The 25,359-nt window shown below is 44.7% G+C and overlaps 1 protein-coding gene across 11 annotated transcripts in view; it reads left to right on the top strand.

Moving 5' to 3' along the window:
• Positions 1-25,359, top strand: part of ppp1r12a (protein phosphatase 1, regulatory subunit 12A) — a 353,486-nt gene that overhangs the window by 202,536 nt on the left and 125,591 nt on the right. For 6 of the 11 annotated variants that reach the window (XM_072484739.1, XM_072484744.1, XM_072484741.1 and 3 more), the window contains 3 exons: positions 741-841; positions 929-1,084; positions 5,131-5,277. In XM_072484739.1, the coding sequence (XP_072340840.1) occupies positions 741-841; positions 929-1,084; positions 5,131-5,277 (404 nt within the window). The remainder of the gene's footprint in view (positions 1-740; positions 842-928; positions 1,085-5,130; positions 5,278-25,359) is intronic. The other 5 variants (XM_072484746.1, XM_072484747.1, XM_072484745.1 and 2 more) reach the window with 2 other exon arrangements.

The raw sequence follows: 25,359 nt of genomic DNA, 5'->3' as shown, positions 1-25,359 counted from the left end.
TTGAGTAAAAATAATTACCTACTTTGTATTTGAGACCTAAATTGTGAATCCCCACGCCTGATTAGTAAACTGCAAGCAAGCGTATTGTAATTTCTTTACTCTTTTCTTTTCATGGTGCAATTGTAAATTATCTATGCAAGGGTTGAAAGATAGGAATAGCCTGATAATTAGCACCAAGGTTAAATATCCTTTCCTGGAACATGATTCTGGGCAAGCCAGTGGTAGACAGGGGAATTGAAGACAACTGATTTGGAAAGAACAAATCGTATGATAAATGACATTTTTTTTAAAATGCTGGAAATATTTGGCCATGATGTGGAGATGCCGGCGTTGGACTGGGGTGGGCACAGTAAGAAGCCTTACAACACCAGGTTAAAATCTAACAGGTTTGTTTCTAATCACTAGCTTTTGGAGCACAGCCCTTTCCTTGGGTGAATGAAAAGGTGGGTTCCAGAAAAAGATATATAGACAAAGTCAGTGATGCAAGAGTATATTTGGGTCAGAGAAACAGAGGTAGTGTCATCTTAATGACTTTCTCTCACCAAAGGTGATGCTTAATTTCCACGATTTTGTGACCTATCGTTCCAGCATTTTTGTTTCTGACAGATTTCCAGCATTCTTTGTGTTGTGCTTAAATGATAAATGGTTTCATATATTGTTTTAATGTGGCAGAGATATCGCAAGATTGTTTAGCACCTCTGGGAAAAATTTGTTGTTGAAATAGTTCTCCCCATTGCCAGCAGGAGAAGGACCAAAAAGGAGCGAGACTTGCATATGTTGTACCTACCATTCCATCCAGAAGACTGGCAAGTGCATCTGACATTGATGAGAGAGAAATCAGGTAAAATCCTGCTCTGATTTATTTTATTATTTCCTTAGAGTCTCTTCCTTTCTTTGCGTGTTTTCAACTGAGATGATTGCTTCACAGAGATTCTGCGAGTAACTTAGTGCGTAGTGGTTCTTACACACGGCGACGGTGGGAAGAAGATCTGAGGAGGAAAGAAATAAACCATGCATCCACCATTGAAGGGCCAACATCACAAAATCCTGCTATCACCAATGTAGTGCCTAGTTATCAAAGAAGGTAATTGAAAGCTCTTGATGTTTGTGTTGTAATGTGGTTGTGGAAACAAGTTGGAGGAAAGGAAAAATCAACTTAAGACTGTCCTAACCACATTATTGTTCTTGTTGATTTTACTACACTTGAAGAGGCCCATCAGGTAACAAAGGCAGGAAAATATCACCTCATTGGGGGTTGTACCTGTAACCCTGATTCAGGAAAAATAAGAGTAATTATTCAAGTTTAAAAAAAAAAAACCATCTAGCTCATCAATTGTCGTTTATGTCGTACATTAAATGTTTCATAAGTATATCTATTTGTAAGATAACAAAAGAAGTGTTGATGAGGAAGAACCTTGGAGTCCTGCTGTTATCACCCTGGTTTCAACAAAGTTGCATGCTACCAATGCATACTAGTGCAGAATCCAGGGTTTATTGCATCCCGTTGGCAGGCAAAGCGCCTCAGCACAGTTGAAGATGAGCAAATCAACAATTGCATATGTTCACTGGTACAATTTCTTTGTCCATCGTTTTCCCTCTTAAATTCCCCCAAGCCAAAGAAAAGGCAGAGAAGAAGAATGACCAAACTGTCACCTGCCTCAGTGACAGATCTGCATTTAGAGGATAGAATCTCTACAGTGCAGAAGGAGGCCATTCAGCCCATCAAGTCTGCATCAACCCTTGGAAAAAGGTCCCTGCCTAAGCCCATGCCCTGACCCTACCCCTGTAACCCCACCTTTTGGACACTAAGGGACAATTTAACATGGCCAATCTACTGAGCCTGCACACCTTTGGACTGTGGAAGGAAACCGGAACATCCGGAGGAAACTCACACAGTCACGGGGAAAACGTTCAAACTCCACACAGTCACCCGAGGCCGGAATTGAACCCGGGTCCCTGGCGCTGTGAGACAGCCATGCCACATTTTGCACTGTGCACATAGATGATGGGTCCTTGATGGTTGAATCTTCCAATTGACATTTTACTGGCACTGGTCTAGAAAGCTAGATGCAGCCACCGAAAGTAATGTCATTAGATATGGAAAGGACATTTGAACATTTTTGAAAAGGTGCGAATGCCTTGTTCTTGGAGGTTGCCCATGGTTTGTGGAGAATACTGACCTTTAAATAATGGAGTGTGCTACACTTTGCCGGTGAGAAATTTACCTTTCACATAAAGCTGCTTTTCTGTTCAAGCATATATCAAAAAAAGGAACGCTGATATCCTCCAACAGACAATTTGTTGTCATGTATTTATCATAGAACACACAATGCAGAAGGAGGCCATTCAGCCCATCGAGTCTGCACTGACCCACTTAAGCCCTCTCTTCCACCCTATCACCGTAATCCAATAACCCCTCCTAACCTATTTTGGTCACCAATGGCAATTTATCATGTCCAGTCCACCTAACCTGCACGCCTTTGGACTGTGGGAGGAAACCGGAGCACCCGGAGGAAACCCACGCAAACACTGGGAGAACGTGCAGACTCCACACAGACAGTGACCCAGCAGGGAATCGAACCTGGGACCCTGGCGCTGTGAAGTCACAGTGCTAATCACTTGTGCTACCGTGCTGCCCCCGCTCATGCTCAACCATCTGAAATAATAAGTATTTACAGATACTAGATGGTTCCCAAGTGTTACTGAACTATTTGGTGCTGTAGATATTAATAAGCTAACATTTTTGCTTTGTATTTTGCATGTAAAATTCAGCCACCTTCTGCAAAATAGATGAGGTCAAGGTTTCTGTGCAATTTGTAAATCAGATAATTTCCAATGGTGAAGGACTCCTGAGAAATGTTGTCACCTGTAAAAGGCTACACAGTAAAGCAAACCTGATCATAATTTTTAATTGTAATGCTGTAGATACATGCCTCAGCATTTTTTCCAACTGTTTTGTGTACTGTTGTAACTTGCTCTTGATCTAAATGGAAGTCCTGTGCTCCATGTCAAATAATTGCATGCGCTGTCTTGAGTTGTCTGCAAATATAATTGAAAGGCTATGAATGTTATTGACACACCTCTGCATCCTAAATATCTGTTCCAAGTTGATGATATCGAGAATTTCTGGCACATTATATGAAAACATCAGTGATCATTCTAAATTAGGAATTTAAGTGTAATAATGTGTGTTCTGCTGTCATGACTGGGGAGAGCTGGAGTGCAGTGTTGAGATAGAAGACCAGCCATGATACTGAATGGCAGTGCAGACTTGAGGGGCCAGATGGCCTACTATTTTCTATGTTTTTATGATGTTGGACAAGGTAGCTTCAATTTGGCACCCTAAAAACAAAGGCAGTGCTTGAGAGTAACTTCCGGAAGTGAGTTCATCACCAGCTTCCTATACATAATAAACTCAATGTTACAATTTTGTAACATCCGAAAAGTTACAACTCCAACTCATACGTACATCTGGAAATCACATATTTAACATCATTATTCTCATTGAAATGTAAAAAGAATAGGATTTGTTACAGTCAAATCGAGTTTAACTAACTTGCTTGAATTTGGTGAGGTAGCAGAGAGGGTTGATGAGGTCAATGCTGTTGATGTGAACGCTGACTTTGAAAAAGCATTTCGTAAAGTGTCACACAACAAACACGAGCAAAGTTATAGCTACAGGTGTAAAAGGGTCATGGATACAAAACTGGCTGAGTGACCGGAAACAGAGTAGTGGAAAATGTTGTTTTTTGATTGAGGGGTATCTCAGGGATTGGTGTTAGGGTCCCTTAGCTCCCTGATTATATATACATGACCTAGATCTTGGTGCACAGGGTACAATTTGCATGTTAGGAGGCATTTGAAGTATTGTGAATCATGAAGAAAGTAGAACTTTACAAGGATGTAATTTGGTGGAATGGGTAGACAAGTGGCAGATGAAATGTAGAGAAATGTGAGGTGATTCATTTGGTAGGAAGAATGCAGATAAATGATAATAAATTCTAAAGGGGTACAAATACCTGGGTGTATTTGTGCATAAATTATTAACGGTGGCAAGACAGGTTGAGAGTGCACTTAGTGAAGCATACTGCATTCTGGACTTCATCAATAGGGGCATGAAGTACAATCAGCAAGGAAGCAGTGTTAAATATCTATAAAATGCCAGCCTCCGGGTAACACAGTGGTTAGCACTGATGCCTCACGGCGCCGAGGACCCGGGTTCGATCGTCGCCCTGGGTCACTGTCTTTGTGGAGTTTGCACAATCTCCCCGTGTCTGCATGGGTTTCACCCCCACAACCCAAAAAGATGTGCAGGGTAGGTGGATTGGCCACATTAAATTGCCCCTTAATTGGGGGAAAAAAGAATTGGGTACACTAGCCTCAACTGGAGTATTGTGTCCAATTCTGGGCACCACACTTGGAAGGATATGAAAGGTGTTAGGAAGGGTGCAGAAAAGATTCATTAGAATGGTTCCAGAGATGAGGGACTTAATTTGGGGAAGGTAGGAGTGTTCTCCTTGAAGAAGAAATGGGTGGAAGGAGATTTGGTAAAGTTATTCAAAATCAGGAAGGGTCTGGATAGAGTAGATGGGGGAAAATCTGTTCTCCGAGGTGGAAAGATTGAAAAAGAGAGGGTACAAATTTAAGATCATTGGCAAAAGAAGCAATGGCGACTGAAGGAAAGCTTTTTCATGCAGCGAGTGGTTTGCAGTGCTCAAGAGTATGGTGTCGGCAGTGTCATTTGGGGTATTCAACAAAGTGGGATCGTTATCGAAAAGGAAACTCCAGAGAGAAAGTCAGAGTGGCACTGGATGAGTTGCTCCTTCAGAGGACCAGCACAGACACGACGAGCTGAATGGTCTCCTGTGCTGCAATCATTCTGATTCTATAACGGCTAAGTAAATTTTATTCATTGAGGTTTTTGTAATTCAAACCAAAATTGGGTTTTGTTTGTTCCTGTCCAGTCAAACTAAATGTTGCAAACAATTTTCCAGCTTTTGTCACTCACTTAACTGCTTGCATATTTAAGACTTTTTATTTTACATTTGTGCATGATAGCATGTATTCCTATTGCTTTTGTTACATTTTTCTAATTGTTTTGATGTGCTTTCTTGCTTGGTATGCATGCAGTAATTCGTATCTGCTAGCAATAGGCAGAAGTAGCAGTGCCAGAGATCTCCCAGCCAGCTCTTCCTCAATCATCAACTTGGATTCCACTAATTCTAAACCTAGGCAACCATCTTCAACTCAGTACTCATCTTACAGCATCTACAAAAGGTATAACATTGAACTGTTTGAAAAGGCCAACACCTTAGTTTGACCAGAATGCTTTGCTTTTGTGTTTCATGCTCACCTTTGGTGTATGTATGTACGTGTCTGTTACTGTGTGTGTGTAAGGTTCTGTCATCATTGTTTTCCTAATTTTTTGATTGAGGTATTGGCTTTTAAGGAGTATAAAAGATAGGTGCAGCAACTGATAACTTTATGATTAGTGTACAAGATCTAATATATTCACAAGTTCTGTCGAGATTTTGCTCCAAAATAAAATGTTGATAAGACATCAGTTTGCCACCATATGAAAACTGGAAAAAGTGGGTAGTGTTTTGGGCATAGATCCTTCTGCTCTGTGGGAAGGATTGTACCCAGATAGTAACTTTATTTTTTTCACTCTTATAGTGAATTTCTTGCCAATTATTTCTGACTTATGTATATACACATATATATATTTGTGATTCATGGGAAAGAGGGAGTTATTTAGACTGACATGACCTTTTTTACACATGCTGCCATGAGTCAGATGTAATCTTGCCAGTAATCTGTTTGCATTTCCATTACAATTTTGCATCCTGGTGGTTACGATGCGTCTTTTATCACCTGAGCCCCATATTGTATTCTTGCCAGATAGTAATTTTCAAAAAGAAATTGATAAAATCTTAAAGGGACTCAGTATGCTCAGCTGTGGGGAAACAATGGGTGAGTGGGACCAGAATAATGCCTCTATCATTGAGCTGGTATAAACACGTTGAGATGAATGGCCTCATTCTATCGCAGTATTGTTACGGAGCAGGAGGCCAATATGACTCATCATGTCTGAATTGGCTCTCCAAATGAGCATCATGGCTTCATATCATTCCCCTGGTCTTTCCCTGTACCCCTGCACATTGTTTCTATTCAATTACTCATCTGATGCCCACTTAAATGCATTGATTGAACCTGCCTCTACCACATTTCCAGGCAGTGCATTCCCAATCCAAATCGCTCACTGAAAAATATTTTTTTCACATTTCAATAGCTTCTTTTGCAAATCAGTTTTAATATGTGCCCCCTCATTTTTGATCAGTGGGAACAGTTTCTCCCTATTCACCCTGTCCAGCCCCCTCAGGATTTTGAACATCTCTATAAAATCTCCCCTAACCACCTCTCTATGGAGAACAATCACTTTTTAAAAATAAACATTTTATTGGAATTTTGAAGTTTGTACAAAAAGTGGTCATCGTGTATTGACATATATATAGTTCCCTCCCCTCCCCTGTTTAGGTGTTGCCTTGGCGTCTTGGTCTATTTACATTTTGACGGTTATAATGGACTTTGGGGCCCTTTGTCCCTGCCGCAGGGCCCTGTCTCAGTGGCCTTGTTCTTGGCTCCCTGTTGTCCATTCTCGTTCCCCTTCTCTTTATTTCCCCCCCCCCCCCCCCCCCCCCCCCTTCTTCCCTCTTCCTGCTCTTTGGTGTCTTAGTGACCTCTATGCGCCCCCTCCCCCTCGCTCTATTGGCCGTTGAATTCAAGCAGGTCCTGGAACAGGTTGGTGCTGTCTTGTGGACGTCCTCCTCCGACCCTCGGATAGTGAATTTGAATTTGATGGAGAAATGACTACGAGCCTGTAGCTCTCAGCAGCTTCATGTACCGGCCATGCAGCTCTGTGGGCCCGAGACGTCGAGGAGAAGGTAATCTGCATAACTAAGACCCTGTGCTCTTTGTCCCCTCTTCGGATTCCCTTCCAGTGTTTCGTAAATACGAGGGGTGACAGCGGACATCACTACCTTGTGCTTGTGTGCAGCTGGAAGCATTCAGAGCTGGCGATGTTGGTCCGTATGTTGTACAGGAGTTTCACCCTTGAGGTGAACCCTGTCCCCAGCCCAAACCGCTCTAGTATCTCAATGAGGTACTTCTACTCGATTTTGTCGAAGGCCTTTTCTGTGTCCAGAGAGATGATCAACTCTGGTGTTCGGTCCCAGGTGGGATCATGGTCACGTTTAGCAGTCGCCTGATGTTCGCTTTTAGCTGTCTACCCTTAACAAAGCCCGTCTGGTCTTCTGTGACCATCTCTGGTACGCAGTTCTCCAATCGCTTGGTCAAGATTTTTACGACTATTTTCGCATCCACATTGAGCTGCAAAATGGGTTGTTGTCTTTCTTGGGTATCAGCGATATAGTGGTTTGTGCCAGCATTGGAGGCAGGGTGCCAGTCGCTAGCGAGTCTACAAACATCTCCTGCAAGTGTGGGGCCAATGCTTCTGTGGAGTTTCTGTAGAAGTCCGCTGGGAACCAATCTGGTCCCAGTGTCTTCTCCGCCCACCCGCATGGAGCTGATGCTCTCCATGGCTTCTCCCAGTTCTGGTGGTAGTTCCAGCCCCCTCCTCCTATCATCCCCCATGACTGGCATGTGCATGTCCAGTCCGTCGGGGTGCTTGGAGGCATACAGCCCCTGATAGAAGGTCTCAATTGCTTTGACTACCAGTCAGCGTTTGCTATCCTTCACCTGCGCTACTCCTTTGTGGCTGCCTGCTTTCTCAGCTGGTGAGCCAGTAGGCGGCTAACTTTGTCTCCTTGTTCGTAGAAGGTTCCCCATGTCTGGCGGAGTTGGTGCACTGCTTTCCTGGTAGAGAGCAGGATAAAGTCCATTTGTAGCTTTTTCCGCTCTACCAGAAGCACTGCGGTCGGGACCTCGGCGTATCATCTGTTTACCTCCAGAATGGAGTCGATCAGTTGTTGCCAAGTCGCCCTCTCTTCCCTGTGTGCCTTGTTGGCGATAATTTCTCTTCTGATCACAGCCTTCAGCATCTCCAGAATATAGCGGTGGGACCTCCCCATTCCGGTTGTTGGTAGTATACTCGCTTATGGTCATGGACATGGGGCACAGCCCATCTTCAACCTCACATCCGTGTAATGTGGAAGTGAGGTCGGAGAATACGATTGCGGAGTATTCCGCTCTTCCTATCCCTGGAAACAACGATTTTCCCACCATAAAGAAGTCGATACGGTTATGGATCCTGTGTACTTGTGAATAAAATGAGAACTCCTTCGCACCTGGATGCGTGAACATCCATGGGTCCACTGCCCTCATCTGCTCCCTAAATGCCCCTAGTTCTCTCGCCATGTTTGACGGTTTTCCCGTTTTGGGGTTCGACATATCCTTCAGCAGACCCTGTGCACAATTAAAGCTGTCGCCCCCCTCCCCCTCCCCCAAATCATTAGTCTGTTGGGGATTTCCATCATGGTCGTCTTTACGAATTCCATGTTGTCCCAGTTGGACGTGTACACGTTTACCAGGACTACCGGTGCCCTGTCAAGGACACCGCTGACCATGACGTACTGTCCCCCTGGGTCAATAACCACCCCTCGTCACGGTAAATGTTATCCTCTTGCTAAGATGTTTCGCTACCCCCTCATGCTCGTCATGTAACATGCTTGGGTCACTGTCTGTACAAAGTCTGCACGTTCTCACCGTGTCTGCGTGGGTTTCTTCCGGGTTCTCCGGTTTCCTCCCACAGTCCAAAGATGTGCAGTTTAGGTGGATTGGCCATGCTAAATTGCCCTTAGTGGCCAAAAAAGGTTAGGTGGGGTTACTGTGTTACGGGGATAGGTTGGAAATGTGGGCTTAAGTAGGATGCTCTTTTCCAAGGGCTTGTGCAGTCTCGATGGGCCGAATGGCCTCCTGCGCTGTGAATTCTATGATTCTATCCCTTTCTTATCCTCAGTCGGTCCTTCTCACATATGTGTCTTGAAGGAAGACCATGTCGGCTTTCATACTTTTCAGGCGGACAAAGACTCTGGATCTTTTCACTGCGCTGTTGAGTCCCCGGTCTTTCCAGATGACCACTCTGATGGTGGGGAGGTTATTGTCCACCCCCGCGCCTCCTGCGGGGTTAACCATACTTACATTGCAGATATGTCCCTGCACTCCAGGGTTTTCCTTTCTTCGGGAGCCATCCGAATGGCTGTGGTCACTGTAATCACCATGAGGTCGAGCCCCTGTGCTCTGGGGTTTGCCTTTTCCAGGGCCACCCAACATGGCCACCAACTGTGTCTATATGCCAGGTGAGTGAGCCCATGCACTCGGGGGTTTTCCATTGTTCAGGGACCCTCCAAACTGGCTGCTTGTGGTGACATATTGTTCCTTGTTGCCAAGAGTGGCCTGTTGAAGCCAGTCTAGAACCCTTTACCCCACATGTCGTTTTGTTCACGATACGAAGATTGGTGGAGTTGTGGATAGTAAGGAGGGCTGTTGTCGGCTGCAAAGAGACATAGATAGGATGCAGAGCTGGGCTGAGAAGTGGCAGATGGAGTTTAACCCTGAAAAGTGTGAGGTTGTCCATTTTGGAAGGACAAATATGAATGCGGAATACAGGGTTAACGGTAGAGTTCTTGGCATTGTGGAGGAGCAGAGAGACCTTGGGGTCTATGTTCATACATCTTTGAAAGTTGCCACTCAAGTGGATAGAGCTGTGAAGAAGGCCTATGGTGTGCTCGCGTTCATTAACAGAGGGATTGAATTTAAGAGCCATGAGGTAATGATGCAGCTGTACAAAACCTTGGTAAGGCCACATTTGGAGTACTGTGTACAGTTCTGGTCGCCTCATTTTAGGAAGGATGTGGAAGCTCTGGAAAAGGTGCAAAGAAGATTTACCAGGATGTTGCCTGGAATGGAGAGTAGGTCTTACGAGGAAAGGTTGAGGGTGCTAGGCCTTTTCTCATTAGAGCGGAGAAGGATGAGGGGCGACTTGATAGAGGTTTATAAGATGATCAGGGGAATAGATAGAGTAGACAGTCAGAGACTTTTTCCCCAGGTGGAACACACCATTACAAGGGGACATAAATTTAAGGTGAAAGGTGGAAGATATAGGAGGGATATCAGAGGTAGGTTCTTTACCCAGAGAGTAGTGGGGGCATGGAATGCACTGCCTGTGGAAGTAGTTGAGTCGGAAACATTAGGGACCTTCAAGCAGCTGTTGGATAGGTACATGGATTACGGGAAAATGATATAGTGTAGATTTATTTGTTCTTAAGGGCAGCACGGTAGCATTGTGGATAGCACAATTGCTTCACAGATCCATGGTCCCAGGTTCGATTCCAGCTTGGGTCATTGTCTGTGCGGAGTCTGCACGTCCTCCCCGTGTCTGCGTGGGTTTCCTCCGGGTGCTCCGGTTTCCTCCCACAGTCCAAAGATGTGCGGGTTAGGTGAATTGGCCAATGATAAATTGCCCTTAATGTCCAAATTGCCCTTGGTGGTGGGTGGAGGTGTTGAGTTTGGGTAGGGTGCTCTTTCCAAGAGCTGGTGCAGACTCAAGGGGCCGAATGGCCTCCTTCTGCACTGTAAATTCAATGATAATCTATGATTAATCTAGGACAAAGGTTCGGCACAACATCGTGGGCCGAAGGGCCTGTTCTGTGCTGTATTTTCTATGTTCTATGTTCTATGTTCTTCCTGTGGGTTTGCTTCCCCTCCCCTTGCCTGCCTGTCCCACCTCCCCTTGCCTGCCTGCCCCCCTCCTATGCCAGCTATGTCAATTTCCCCTCTGTCTCCTCCTCATCCTCTCTTGCGCTCTGCTGCATTTGCCTCCTTTTTGTGAACTAGTTCCCCGGTTCAGAATGAGGCAGTACGATTCCGTGCAAATTGTCATTTAGCTTTCTCTGTGTCCGCCTTATTGCTGCCTTCTCTGGTGCTTGTCTAATCCTTTCTTTTGGACGAACTTGTCCGCATCCGCAGGGACAGTAAAATAGTGTTCCCTCTTCTAGTATGTTACCCAGAGTACAGCAGATGGGTACAGCATCAAACTTGATGTTCATGTACAGGGCCAATTTTTCTCTTTTAAATTCTGCCTGACACTTTGCCAGGTCTGCCCCAATGTCCTAGTACATCCTGATCCTGTGACCCTCCCAGCTGGAGGCCTTCTTTTGCCTGGCCCAGCATAGGATTTTTTCCCCGTTCCTGGTACCGGTGTATTTTGGCGATGATTGCTCTCGGCTATTCCCCCACTTTGGGTTTCGGCTGGAGTGACCTATAGGTCCCGTCGCTCTCCAGTGGGTTGGGAAGCTGTCTCTCCCCACCAGGTTTCCCAGCATCTGGGCCACGTCGCCTGTTGGGTCCCTGTCCTTGGTTCGTTCTGACAGGCCCACTATATTAATAGTCTGGCGTCTTGACCGATTCTCCTGTTCGTACACCTGCCCCTTTTGGTTCCTCTGAGTCGCCACCAACCTCATTATTTCTGCCTCCAGGGTGATGATTCAGTCGCTCTGGTCCATCGAGGCCTTCTCCAGTTCTTTAATCGTGTTCCCCTGGACCTCTAGTCTCTCTCACATTTCTTCGATAGCCACCTGCATGATGGCCAGCGCTTCCATCACTACCACCTTGATCGCTACCTTGATTTTGTTTTTTATCTCCTCTTTCAGTTGCCTCGTGAGAAACGTCTCCCATCCATCTTCCAGTGGGGGGGGGGTTACGGTCGCTGGTCTCCCTCTCTCTCGGGAGTGACTGGGACCCCCCTCATCCTGCCTTGTGGGTCCGCTGACCCGCACACTCATGGCTCCTGTCCTTTATCTCCGTTTCTGGTTTCTCTATGGCCTCTAGAGCTGCTGCTTCCTGGCATTTTTGTTAATCTTTGTGTTATTGAAGGCAAGGGAATGTTTTAGTCTGGTTTTTGTGGGCTAATGTCTACTAAAAGTGCTTATTTTTGTGGCCTTCAGAGGAGGACCACCTGACGTGCGCTCAGCACATCCCCGTCACGGAAAGTCTGACGGAGAACAATCCAATTTATTGACTGCAATTTCTCATTCCTGGAGCCATTCTTGTAAATCTCATCTTCACACTTTCCAATGACTTCACATTCAATAGTGTGGCAACCAGAACGTTCCACAACAATACAGCGAATGTCTAATTGGTGCCTTGTATACGTTCAGCATAGCATCCATGCTCTTGTACTCTGTCCCTATAATTATGGTAAGAAGTCTTGCAACACCAGGTTAAAGTCCAACAAGTTTGTTTCAAATCACTAGCTTTTGGAGCACTGCTCCTTCCTCAGGTGAATGGAGCAGTGCTCCGAAAGCTAGTGATTTGAAACAAACCTGTTGGACTTTAACCTGGTGTTGTAAGACTTCTTACTGTGCTCACCCCAGTCCAACGCCGGCATCTCCACATCATGCCTATTATGGGCCAGGATTTAGAGAACCCCAAAATATATCATGGGGTTCACCTGATCCACAACTTCAAATAGGTTTTGTTATGGGGAGCACAAGGGCCCTCTTTACAGGTATGATGCAACAGAGAACAAAAAGTATTTTTAAACAAAAACAATATTTATTCTATGAATCAAGTTAACATTTTATAAACACAGTAAACAGTTTATCATCTACCAACCCTGACCACCCCCAAAAAGATACAGTACTCTATAGGTAACCCTTAATAACTTCCCAAACAACATCCATAAGTTAAGCCCTTTTTAAATAAAGTTAAACACTTTTTAAATAAAGGCATCAGGTTTAAATTCTCGACAGATCGTGTCTCGGATCGTGTTTTCCGGGTCCTTGGGGGGAGGGGGAGCAGCCCCAAGTCGTGGTCCACATTGGCACTAACGACATAGGTAGGAAAGGGGGCAAGGATGTCAGGCAGGCTTTCAGGGAGCTAGGATGGAAGCTCAGAACTAGAACAAACAGAGTTGTTATCTCTGGGTTGTTGCCCGTGCCACGTGATAGTGAGATGAGGAATAGGGAGAGAGAGCAATTAAACACGTGGCTACAGGGATGGTGCAGGCGGGAGGGATTCAGATTTCTGGATAACTGGGGCTCTTTCTGGGGAAGGTGGGACCTCTACAGACAGGATGGTCTACATCTGAACCTGAGGGGCACAAATATCCTGGGGGGGAGATTTGTTAGTGCTCTTTGGGGGGGTTTAAACTAATGCAGCAGGGGCATGGGAACCTGGATTGTAGTTTGAGGGTAAGGGAGAATGAGAGTATAGAGGTCAGGAGCACAGATTTGACGTCGCAGGAGGGGGCCAGTGTTCAGGTAGGTGGTTTGAAGTGTGTCTACTTCAATGCCAGGAGTATACGAAATAAGGTAGGGGAACTGGCAGCATGGGTTGGTACCTGGGACTTCGATGTTGTGGCCATTTCGGAGACATGGATAGAGCAGGGACAGGAATGGATGTTGCAGGTTCCGGGGTTTAGGTGTTTTAGTAAGCTCAGAGAAGGAGGCAAAAGAGGGGGAGGTGTGGCGCTGCTAGCCAAGAGCAGTTTTACGGTGGCGGAGAGGATGCTAGATGGGGACTCATCTTCCAAGGTAGTATGGGCTGATGTTAGAAACATGAAAGAAGAGGTCACCCTGTTGGGAGTCTTCTATAGACCTCCAAATAGTTCTAGGGATGTAGAGAAAAGGATGGCGAGGATGATCCTGGATAAGAGCGAAAGTAACAGGGTAGTTATTATGGGAGACTTTAACTTTCCAAATATTGACTGGAAAAGATATAGTTCGAGTACATTAGATGGGTCGTTTTTTGTACAGTGTGTGCAGGAGGGTTTCCTGACACAATATGTTGACAGGCCAACAAGAGGCGAGGCCACGTTGGATTTGGTTTTGGGTAATGAACCAGGCCAGGTGTTGGATTTGGAGGTAGGAGAGCACTTTGGGGACAGTGACCACAATTCGGTGACGTTTACGTTAATGATGGAAAGGGATAAGTATACACCGCAGGGCAAGAGTTATAGCTGGGGGAAGGGCAATTATGATGCCATTAGACGTGACTTGGGGGGGGGGGGGGGGATAAGGTGGAGAAGTAGGCTGCAAGTGTTGGGCACACTGGATAAGTGGAGCTTGTTCAAGGATCAGCTACTGCGTGTTCTTGATAAGTATGTACCGGTCAGGCAGGGAGGAAGGCGTTGAGCGAGGGAACCGTGGTTTACCAAAGAAGTGGAATCTCGTTAAGAGGAAGAAAGAGGCCGATGTGAAGATGAGGTGTGAAGTTTCAGTTGAGGCGATGGATAGTTACAAGGTAGCGAGGAAGGATCTAAAGAGAGAGCTAAGACGAGCAAGGAGGGGACATGAGAAGTATTTGGCAGGTAGGATCAAGGAAAACCCAAAAGCTTTCTATATGTATGTCAGGAATAAGCGAATGACAAGGGAAAGAGTAGGACCAGTCAAGGACAGGGATGGGAAGTTGTGTGTGGAGTCTGAGGAGATAGGCGAGATACTAAATGAATATTTTTCGTCAGTATTCACTCAGGAAAAAGATAATGTTGTGGAGGAGAATGCTGAGACCCAGTCTAATAGAATAGATGGCATTGAGGTACGTAGGGAAGAGGTGTTGGCAATTCTGGACAGGCTGAAAATAGATAAGTCCCCGGGTCCTGATGGGATTTATCCTAAGATTCTCTGGGAGGCCAGGGAAGAGATTGCTGGACCTTTGGCTTTGATTATTATGTCATCATTGGCTACAGGAATAGTGCCAGAGGACTGGAGGATAGCAAATGTGGTCCCTTTGTTCAAAAAGGGGAGCAGAGACAACCCCGGCAACTATAGAACGGTGAGCCTCACGTCTGTAGTGGGTAAAGTCTTGGAGGGGATTATAAGAGACAAGATTTATAATCATCTAGATAGGAATAATATGATCAGGGATAGTCAGCATGGCTTTGTGAAGGGTAGGTCATGCCTCACAAACCTTATCGAGTTCTTTGAGAAGGTGACTGAACAGGTAGACGAGGGTAGAGCAGTTGATGTGGTGTATATGGATTTCAGCAAAGCGTTTGATAAGGTTCCCCACGGTAGGCTATTGCAGAAAATACGGAGGCTGGGGATTGAGGGCGATTTAGAGATGTGGATCAGAAATTGGCTAGCTGAAAGAAGACAGAGGGTGGTGGTTGATGGGAAATGTTCAGAATGGAGTTCAGTTACAAGTGGAGTACCACAAGGATCTGTTCTGGGGCCGTTGCTGTTTGTCATTTTTATCAATGACCTAGAGGAAGGCGCAGAAGGGTGGGTGAGTAAATTTGCAGACGATACTAAAGTCGGTGGTGTTGTCGACAGTGCGGAAGGATGTAGCAGGTTACAGAGGGATATAGATAAGCTGCAGAGCTGGGCTGAGAGGTGGCAAATGGAGTTTAATGCAGAGAAGTGTGAGGTGATTCACTTTGGAAGGAATAACAGGAATGCGGAATATTTAGCTAATGGTAAAGTTCTTGGAAGTGTGGATGAGCAGAGGGATCTAGGTGTCCATGTACATAGATCCCTGAAAGTTGCCACCCAGGTTGATAGGGTTATGAAGAAGGCCTATGGAGTGTTGGCCTTTATTGGTAGAGGGATTGAGTTCCGGAGTCAGGAGGTCATGTTGCAGCTGTACAGAACTCTGGTACGGCCGCATTTGGAGTATTGCGTACAGTTCTGGTCACCGCATTATAGGAAGGACGTGGAGGCTTTGGAGCGGGTGCAGAGGAGATTTACCAGGATGTTGCCTGGTACGGAGGGAAAATCTTATGAGGAAAGGCTGATGGACTTGAGGTTGTTTTCGTTGGAGAGAAGAAGGTTAAGAGGAGACTTAATAGAGGCATACAAAATGATCAGGGGATTAGATAGGGTGGACAGTGAGAGCCTTCTCCCGCAGATGGAAATGGCTGGCACGAGGGGACATATCTTTAAACTGAGGGGTAATAGATATAGGTCAGAGGTAGGTTCTTTACGCAAAGAGTAGTGAGGCCGTGGAATGCCCTACCTGCTACAGTAGTGAACTCGCCAACATTGAGGGCATTTAAAAGTTTATTGGATAAACATATGGATGATAATGGCATAGTGTAGGTTAGATGGCTTTTGTTTCGGTGCAACATCGTGGGCCGAAGGGCCTGTACTGCGCTGTATCGTTCTATGTTCTATGTTCTAGAAGCAGGTGTTACTTTGAAATCATCAAGTGATTTGGAGACGGCCTTTAGATTGCAGATATACAGCTTCTTGTTTGAATGCAGCTCTCCAACTCTGAAAACTAAACTAAACACACTGCAGCTGCCAGCTTCAAAACAAAAGTAAAAGCAGAGATGGAGCTCAGCTCCACCCACACAATGACATCACTGCAGCTATTTGATAAACACCTATTTCTTAAAGGTACATCCACCTGACACTTAATTAATAGTGACACTGACCATAAGACAAAAGAGCAAAATTGGACCATTCAGCCCATCGTGTATGCTCCGCCATTCAATCAGGGCTGATATGTTTCTCATCCCCATTCTCCTGCCTTATCCCCATAACCCCTGATCCCTTTATTAATCAGGAAGCTATCTATCTCTGTCTTAAAGACACTCAGTGATTAGGCCTCCACAGCCTCCTGCAGCAATGAGTTCCACAGATTCACCACCCTCTGGCTGAAGAAATTCCTCCTCATCTCTGTTTTCAAGGATACTACATGCTTTATTAACTACTCTCTCCACTTGACTTGTCATCTTCAATGACCATTGTACACCTATGCTCCGGTCCCTCTACTCCTGCAAGCCCTGAATTATTTTACCATTATTTTATATCATGTGCCATGTTCTTCTTAGCCAAATGCATCACCCCACATTTCTCTGCATTGAACTTCATCTGCACCCTGTAATGATGCATCTGCTGAAGAGAACCCCTCCCTTTCAGGGTGCTTTTCCACTCAGTACCAATTGGTCACCCAGGCCAGGAGACCCTTTTTATGCTGTGTTCCCCTTAAAGGAGCAAAATGGCAATCACCACAGACTTTTCTGCCCATTCCAACTTGCCCATGACCGTTTTTAAGTTCTGCACTCTCCTCTTACAGTCCACGATACTTCCAAGTTTTGTACCATCCGCAAACTTTGAAATTGTCCCCCGTATAGAGTAATGGGGGGAACATTCAAAAAGGAATGGGGAGGGTCAGGCCCAACATGTTCCCTCTAAAGTGATAGGAAGGAGTAACAAGCCTAGAGAACCATGGATGACCAGAGACATCTAGGGTACGATGAGAAGGAAAAGAGAGGCTTTTAGCAAGTGCAAGGGGAGCAAATCACCAGAGGCATTAGTGAGAGCACACAAAGTACAGATAGAGCTTAAAAAAGTAATTAGGAGAGCAAAGAGGGGATATGAGAAAGCTCTGGCTGGTGAAAGTAGGGAAAATCGCAGGATATTCTAACAGTATATCAATGGGAAGAGGATAGCCAGGGAAAGGCATCAGGGGGAAATCTGCGTGGAGCCAAAGGACATTGGTAGAGTGTTGATCGAATATTTTGCATCTTGGGGGCGGCACATGGAGCAGTGGTCAGCCCTGGGTCACTGTCCGTGTGGAGTTTGCACATTCTCCCCATGTCTGCTTGGGTTTCATGCCAACAACCCAAAGATGTGCAGGTTAGGTGGATTGGCCATGTGAAATTGCCCCTCAATTGGCAAAAAAAAAAGTAATTGGGTATTCTAAATTTATTTCAAAAAAAGTAAATTTTGCATCTGTTTTCACCCAAGAGAATGAGGATGTAGGTATGAAACGGGGGAGAGACTGAGGTTTTTGAGCAAATTGACATCGAGAGTGACAAGGTATTGGAGGCATTGGCAGGCTTAAAAGTGGACAAATCGCCAGGTCCGGATGAATTGTGTCCAGGTTGCTGTGGGAGGTGAGGGAGGAGATTGCAGGGGCTCTGATGCAACTTTGTAATTCCTCTCGCCATGGGGGAGGTGCCAGAGGACTGGAGGAGAACCGCTAATGTGGTTCCACTATTTAAGAAGGGTTCTAGAGATGAGCCAGGAACTAAAGACCAGTGAATCTCATGTGAAACATTTGGAGAAAATTCTGAAGGAGAGAATCGATCTCCACTTGGAGAGGCAAGGTTTGATCAGGGATGGTCAGCATGGCTTTGTCAGAGGGAAGTCATGCCTAACAAATTGGATTAAATTTTTTTGAGGAGCTAACCAGGAGTGTAAATGAGGATAGTGCAATTGAACTAATTTGTATGGATTTCAGCAAAGCCTTTGACAAGATTCCACATGGGAGACTTACAAAGAAGACAAAAGATACAGGGTAATTTGATAAGGTGGATTCAAAATTGGCTGAGCTGTAGGAGTCCGAGGGTGATGACAGACGGCTGCTTTAGTGACCGGAAGCCAGTGTCCAGTGGTGTACCACAGGGATCTATACTGGGTCCCCTATTAATCGTCATTTATGTAAATGACATAGATGACTTTGGTGCGGGTATGATCAGTAAGTTTGCGGATGGCACAAGGATTGACCGGGTGGTTGACAGTGAGGTTGAGTGTCTTGGTTTACAGGAAGATATCAATGGGATGGTCAAATGGGCAGATAAGTAGCAGATGGAATTTAACCCTGAAAAGTGCTTTGGAAGGAGTAATTTGACAAGCAAGTATTTAATGAACGGCATGACACTGGGAAGTTCCAAGGAACGAAGGATCCGTAGCGTGTTTGTCCCTAGATTTCTGAAGGCGGGAGGGCAGGTTAGTTAATAGGGTGGTGTAAAAGGCATTAAAAAATAAATAAAAACATTTTTTGGGGATGTGGGCATCGCAGGCTGGGTCAGCAATTGTTTCCCATCCCTACGTGCCCTTGAACTGAGTGCTTGCTGGGCCATTTCGGTGGGGGGCAGTAGAGTCACCACATTGAGTCACAAGTAGGCCAGATCGGGTGAGGATGGCAGATGTCCTTCCTTGAAGGGCATTAGTGAATAAAATGGGTTTTTATGACAATCGGCAATGGTTTCATGGCCATCAGTAGATGTTTAATTCCAGATTTTTATTGAATTAAAATTTCACCATCTGCTATGGTGAAGTTCAACCCTGGGACCACAGAGCATTACCCTAATTCTCTAGAATTCTAATCCAGTGACAATACCACTATGTCACCACCACCTCATATGGGATTCTTGCCTTTATGCATCGAAGCACAGGTTACATAGATACACAGAAGCTAGGAGACAGGAGGAGTCCTTTACAAAAGCAAGGAGATTATGTTGCAGTTGTGTAGAACTTTGGGGAGGCTACAGCTGGAGTGCTGTGTGTAATTCTGATCACCACATTATAGGAAGGGTATGATTGCACTGGAGGGAAGAGCAAAGGAGATTCACCAGGATGTTGCCCGGGATGATATATTTTCGCTATTAGAGAGGTTGATTAGGGTTGGGTTGTTTTTGTTGGATCAGAGAAGACTGATCGAGTTGTACAAGATTATGAGGGGCATGGTCAGGGTGGATAGGGAGCAGCTGTTCCCCTTAGTTGAACGGTCAGTTACGAGAGACACAAGTTCAAGATGAGGGGCAGGAAGTTTTGGGGGAATGTGAAGAAAAACATTTTTACCGAGAGTGTGGTGACTGTCTGGTATGCACTGCCTGGGAGGGTGATCGAGGTGGGTTGCCTCACAACCTTTTAATAAGTACTTGGATGAGGACTTGACACATCATAACATTCAAGACTGTGGGCCAAGTGCTGGCAAATGGGATTAGGTAGGTAGGTGAGGTGATTTTCATGCATCAGTTCAGACTCGATGGATGCAAGGGCCTCTTCTGCACTGTATTTTCTGGTGATTCTGTGTGCCTACCGCTGATGTTGAATTGACTGGTCTGTAGTTGCCGGTGTTATATGTACAACCTTTTTTTAACAAGAGTGTAACATTTGCAATTTTCCAGTCCTATAGCTTTTCAAGTAACTTCATTGCAGTGTTAATGTAAGCCTACTTGTGACAATAAAGATTACTAGAATTCATTAAAATTAAATCTTCCTTGAGTCATGAATACTGGGAGAATATGGACAGTGTCCCTGAAATTTTCATTCTCGCTTCCTTCAGCATCCTTGGATGCATCTCATCTGGTCACTGTGCTTTGTCAACTTTAGTACCAACATTATATTTAACACTTCATCTGTACCAATTTTCCACCCTTTTAGGGACAGCGATTCCTCCCCTGTCGTCTTGGCCTGTGTAGCATCTACCTCCTTGGTAAAAACAGACAAAAAATATCTATTTAATACTTCAGGGGTGCCCCCTTTTTGGTCCATGATTCGCCCTACTCCTTTTACCACCCTTTTATGCCAAGGGACTTTAGGGCTCCCCTTATGTTGGCTGCCAATCTTTTCTCATAATTCCTCTTTGCTTCACTCGCATGCTTCTTCACCTCCTCATCTGAACCTTCTGTGTTCCTCTATGTTCTCAACTGTATTTTCCACCTGTCACAGGCATATTAAGTTTTCTTCTTTATCTTAATTTCAATCTGCTTTTTCATGTAGGGAGCTCCGGATTTGGTTTGCCCTACCTTTCCCTTTTAAGCAAATATACCTTGACTGTGCCCTTTTTTGAACGTAGTCATTTGTTCAGCTACAGTTTTTCCCACCAACCTTTCATTCCAATCTAACCAACCCAGTTCTGTTCTTGTCCATTGAAGTCCGCTCTCCTCCAGTTAATTATTTTTACTCTGAATTGTTTTTTTTCCTTTTCTATCATCATCCTAAACCTTACAGTACAATGATCACTGTCTCGGAATTGTTCCTTCACTGACATTTGATCTAATTGGTCCACCTCATTTTGAAGGACCAGGTCCAACAGTGCATCCTTTCTTGTTGGACTGGGCACCTACTGCTGTAGGAAATTGTCCCGATCGCAATTTATGAATTTTTGCCCCACTCCATAATAATAACCTTTTATTGCCACAAGTATGAAGTTATTGTGAAAAGCCCCTAGTCGCTACAGTCCTGCGCCTGTTTGGGTAATCTGGTACGGGAATTGAACCCCGCTGCTGGCCTTAGAACATATAACATAGAACATCGCAGTACAGGCCCTTCGGCCCTCAATGTTGCGCCGACCTGTGAAACCACTCTAAAGCCCATCTACACTATTCCCTTATCGTCCATATGTCTATCCAATGACCATTTGAATGCCCTTAGTGTTGGCGAGTCCACTACTGTTGCAATCAGGGCATTCCACGCCCTTACTACTCTCTGAGTAAAGAACCTACCTCCGACATCTGTCTTATATCTATCTCCCCTCAATTTAAAGCTATGTCCCCTCGTGCTAGACATCACCATCCGAGGAAAAAGGCTCTCACTGTCCACCCTATCCAATCCTCTGATCATCTTGTATGCCTCAATTAAGTCACCTTTTAACCTTCTTCTCGCTAAAGAAAATAGCCTCAAGTCCTCATAAGATCTTCCCTCCATACCAAGCAACATTCTGGTAAATCTCCTCTGCACCCTTTCCAATGCTTCCACATCCTTCCTATAATGTGGCGACCAGAATTGCACGCAATACTCCAAATGCAGCCGCACCAGAGTTTTGTACAGCTGCAACATGACATCATGGCTCCGAAACTCAATCCCTCTACCAATAAAAGCTAACACACCGTATGCTTTCTTAACAACCCTCTCAACCTGGGTGGCAACTTTCAGGGATCTATGTACATGGACACCTAGATCCCTCTGCTCATCCACACTACCAAGAATCTTATCATTAGCCCAGTACTCTGTCTTCCTGTTATTCCTTCAAAAATGAATCACCTCACACTTTTCTGCATTAAACTCCATTTGCCACCTCTCAGCCCAGCGCTGCAGCTTATCTATGTCCCTCTGTAACTTGTAACATCCTTCCGCACTGTCCACAACTCCACTGACTTTAGTGTCATCTGCAAATTTACTCACCCATCCTTCTACGCCCTCTTCCAGGTCATTTATAAAAATGACAAACAGCAGTGGCCCCAAAACAGATCCTTGTGGTACACCACTCGTAACTGGACTCCAGTCTGAACATTTCCCATCAACCACCACCCTTTGTCTTCTTCCAGCTAGCCAATTTCTGATCCAAACTGCTAAATCACCCTGAATCCCATGCCTCCGTATTTTCTGCAGTAGCCTACCGTGGGGAACCTTATCAAACGCTTTACTGAAATCCATATACACCACATCAACTACTTTACCCTCATCCACCTGTTTGGTCACCTTCTCAAATAATTCAATAAGATTTTTTGAGGCACCACCTACCCTTCACAAAACCGTGTTGACTATCTCTAATCAAATTATTCCTTTCCAGATGATTATACATCTTATCTCTTATAAACCTTTCCAAGATTTTGCCCACAACAGAAGTAAGGCTCACTGGTCTATAGTTACCGGGGTTGTCTTTACTCCCCTTCTTGAACAAGGGGACAACATTTGCTATCCTCCAGTCTTCTGACACTATTCCTGTAGACAAAGATGACTTAAAGATCAAATCCAAAGGCTCAGCAATCTCCTCCCTAGCTTCCCAGAGAATCCTAGGATAAATCCCATGTGGCCCAGGGGACTTATCTATTTCCACCCTTTCCAGAATTGCTAACCCCTCCTCCTTATGAACCTCAAGCCCGTCTAGTCTAGTAGCCTGAATCTCAGTACTCTACTCGACAACATTGTCTTTTTCCAATACAAACCAGCCATCTAGCCCACTGAGCTAAACCATCCTTTGCAGTCCCATCATCCCAGTCTACATTCAGGTGGCTATAATTCCCCCATTGTAACTACTCAAAATGTTGGCATTTCTCTCATTTCTGTGCTGTATCATTCTGTGATGTAATGAAAGCTGGTATGAGGTCATTCTAATATGCACATGGTGGCTTTTGCCCACTTTGTCTTGGTATTGCATGGAGCTGACATGCAGGGGTGACTTTTGGTACTCCTGGAACATGGGTAATCCTGGGAAAGCGCTTAAAACTATTCCATGCCTGGTTTGCCTTTGTTTTTGTGTGTCCCAAAGAAACCCAAGTTTCCATTCATTTAAATTAATGTTTGGCAAGCTCTGTAGAGGTAGTTCCCCCCAGCCTTATATTTCTACTGCACCCAGGTGTTCCAGTATGCCCAGTAACAGGAAAATATGTCAGTGTTGTCTCATATATAGATGATCCTTGCTGTCCCAATCTTTGTTGAACTGTATTTGTTGTGGAAGCATCAAAAAAAGTCAAGTATAATGAGTGTAGACTAAATCTATTGACCGTCATTTTAGTCAACCTGCTTTTGCAATCTACCAATTGTTTAGGATCCTTTCAAAGATTGGGTTGTTGACACGCCCTTGGTATCCAAATTTCATTTTTGAATGGCATTTTAAGAACTTGCATGTTTCATTGGATCCTCACCAAACAGCACCGTTTTCTGACCTTTTTGCAAAGCAGTATGGGTTGGATGGTTACATTCTAGAAATATCATTGCACTACATTTTTTTTGATTGCTTTTTTAACAAAACTGATTTGATTATCTTGTCTGCAAAACTGGAATTCAACTCCCATACACCACACATTCAGCTCGGTAGCATTGTGGATAGCACAATTGCTTCACAGCTCCAGGGCCCCAGGTTCGATTCCGGCTTGGGTCACTGTCTGTGCGGAGTCTGCACATTCTCCCCATATGTGCGTGGGTTTCCTCCGGGTGCTCCGGTTTCCTCCCACAATCCAAAGATGTGCAGGTTAGGTGGATTGGCCATGATAAATTGCCCTTAGTGTCCAAAATTGGCCTTAGTGTTGGGTGGGGTTACTGGGTTATGGGGATAGGATGGAGGTGTTGACCTTGGGTAGGGTGCTCTTTCCAAGAGCCGGTGCAGACCCGATTGGCCGAATGGCCTCCTTCTGCACTGTAAATTCCATGATTCACCAAACTTCAGTAGCATCCTCTCGCGACATGTGTTTCTTTGGATAAATGTGCAGGCTGAAAGGGAAATTATGTGTGCATTTGATAACTCTTAATTTTTAGTTGCAGCTGAAAGAACATTGCGGCAACTATTGCTTTTCATGTGTAATAAAAGTTAACCATTCTGTAACATCACAAATATAAACAAAGGACAACTTTTTAATAACCTCAATCAATGTTTGAGAACAAAGCAAATCAAAAGCACTGTGCTGATGCATTTCCATACATGTTTTTATTCAATCCATTTGACTTGGCATCTTTTCCATATCTTGTTCCACATGCATGCAAACCATGGTTGATTTTCTGGTCAAATTATTTTTTTCATGTTATGAAACACTGAACTCCAATATACTGTTCGTAGCCTGAAAACTGGATGCAATAAAAACCATTGCCAAACTCTGAAGGTATACTCAAACTGAAAACAAATCTGTTCATTATACAGAATTCAATGTTTCAGGCTGCCCTGTTTAAACACAGCAGTGCTTAGAAAATGTTTGATAAAAATTCTCATAAAAGGTCTCCATTTTGAAACTGTGTCCAACGAATAATATTATTCCCACAGGGGTAGCCTATAAAACAATTGTGCAAGCTTCCACATAAAAGTTTGGATTAACCAAGTTCTTGCCCTCATTTGTTTGACAAAATTAATTGATATTGCACAAGATGTTGTTTTACAGAGGGCACTTTATCCCTGTCTATTAGTGAAGATCGTACTTTTGGAATTTGCTAAACATTGCAACAAATTAAGTTGTGTGCATGCATGTGTCAGCAACACTATCTTTTTAAGTCATTCTGGAAGGGAAGAAAGAGCTTGGCATTTAGATCTTGTTTTTGATTTCATTTTTTAACAGCTCATAATATAGCCAAGTGATTCATTTAACATCAAATTTAAAAACAATCTAAAGCTTAGTTGGATTGGCCAATGTGCGGGGTTTTGGGAATAGGCGGGGGGGTGGGCCTAGGTAGAGTGCTCTTTCGGAGGGTTGGTGCAGACTCTGTGGGCCAAATGGTCTCCTATAGAGTGGACTCCTATAGAGTAGTTCTTTGAAGAGATAACAAATAGGTTAGACCAAGGAGAGCCAATGGATGTTATCTATCTTGACTTCCAAAAGGCCTTTGATAAGGTGCCTCACGGGAGACTGCTGAGTAAAAGAAGGGCCCATGGTATTCGAGGCAAGGTACGAACATGGATTGACGATTGGCTGTCAGGCAGAAGGCAGAGAGTTGGAATGATAGTTTCTTTTTTGGAATGGCAACCGGTGTCCCGCAGTGTTGGGGCCACAGCTGTTCTCTTTATATATTAACGACCTAGATGATGGGACTGGGGGCATTCTGGCTAAGTTTGCCGATGATACAAAGATAGGTGGAGGGGCAGGTAGTATTGAGGAGGTGGGGAGGCTGCAGAAAGATTTAGACAGTTTAGGAGAGTGGTCCAAGAAATGGCTGATGAAATTCAACATGGGCAAGT

The sequence above is a fragment of the Scyliorhinus torazame genome, chromosome 19 (assembly GCF_047496885.1).
Source record: "Scyliorhinus torazame isolate Kashiwa2021f chromosome 19, sScyTor2.1, whole genome shotgun sequence".
Lineage (NCBI taxonomy): Eukaryota > Metazoa > Chordata > Chondrichthyes > Carcharhiniformes > Scyliorhinidae > Scyliorhinus > Scyliorhinus torazame.
Note: the sequence above shows the minus strand (reverse complement) of the source record. Positions and strands in the feature narration are given on the sequence as shown.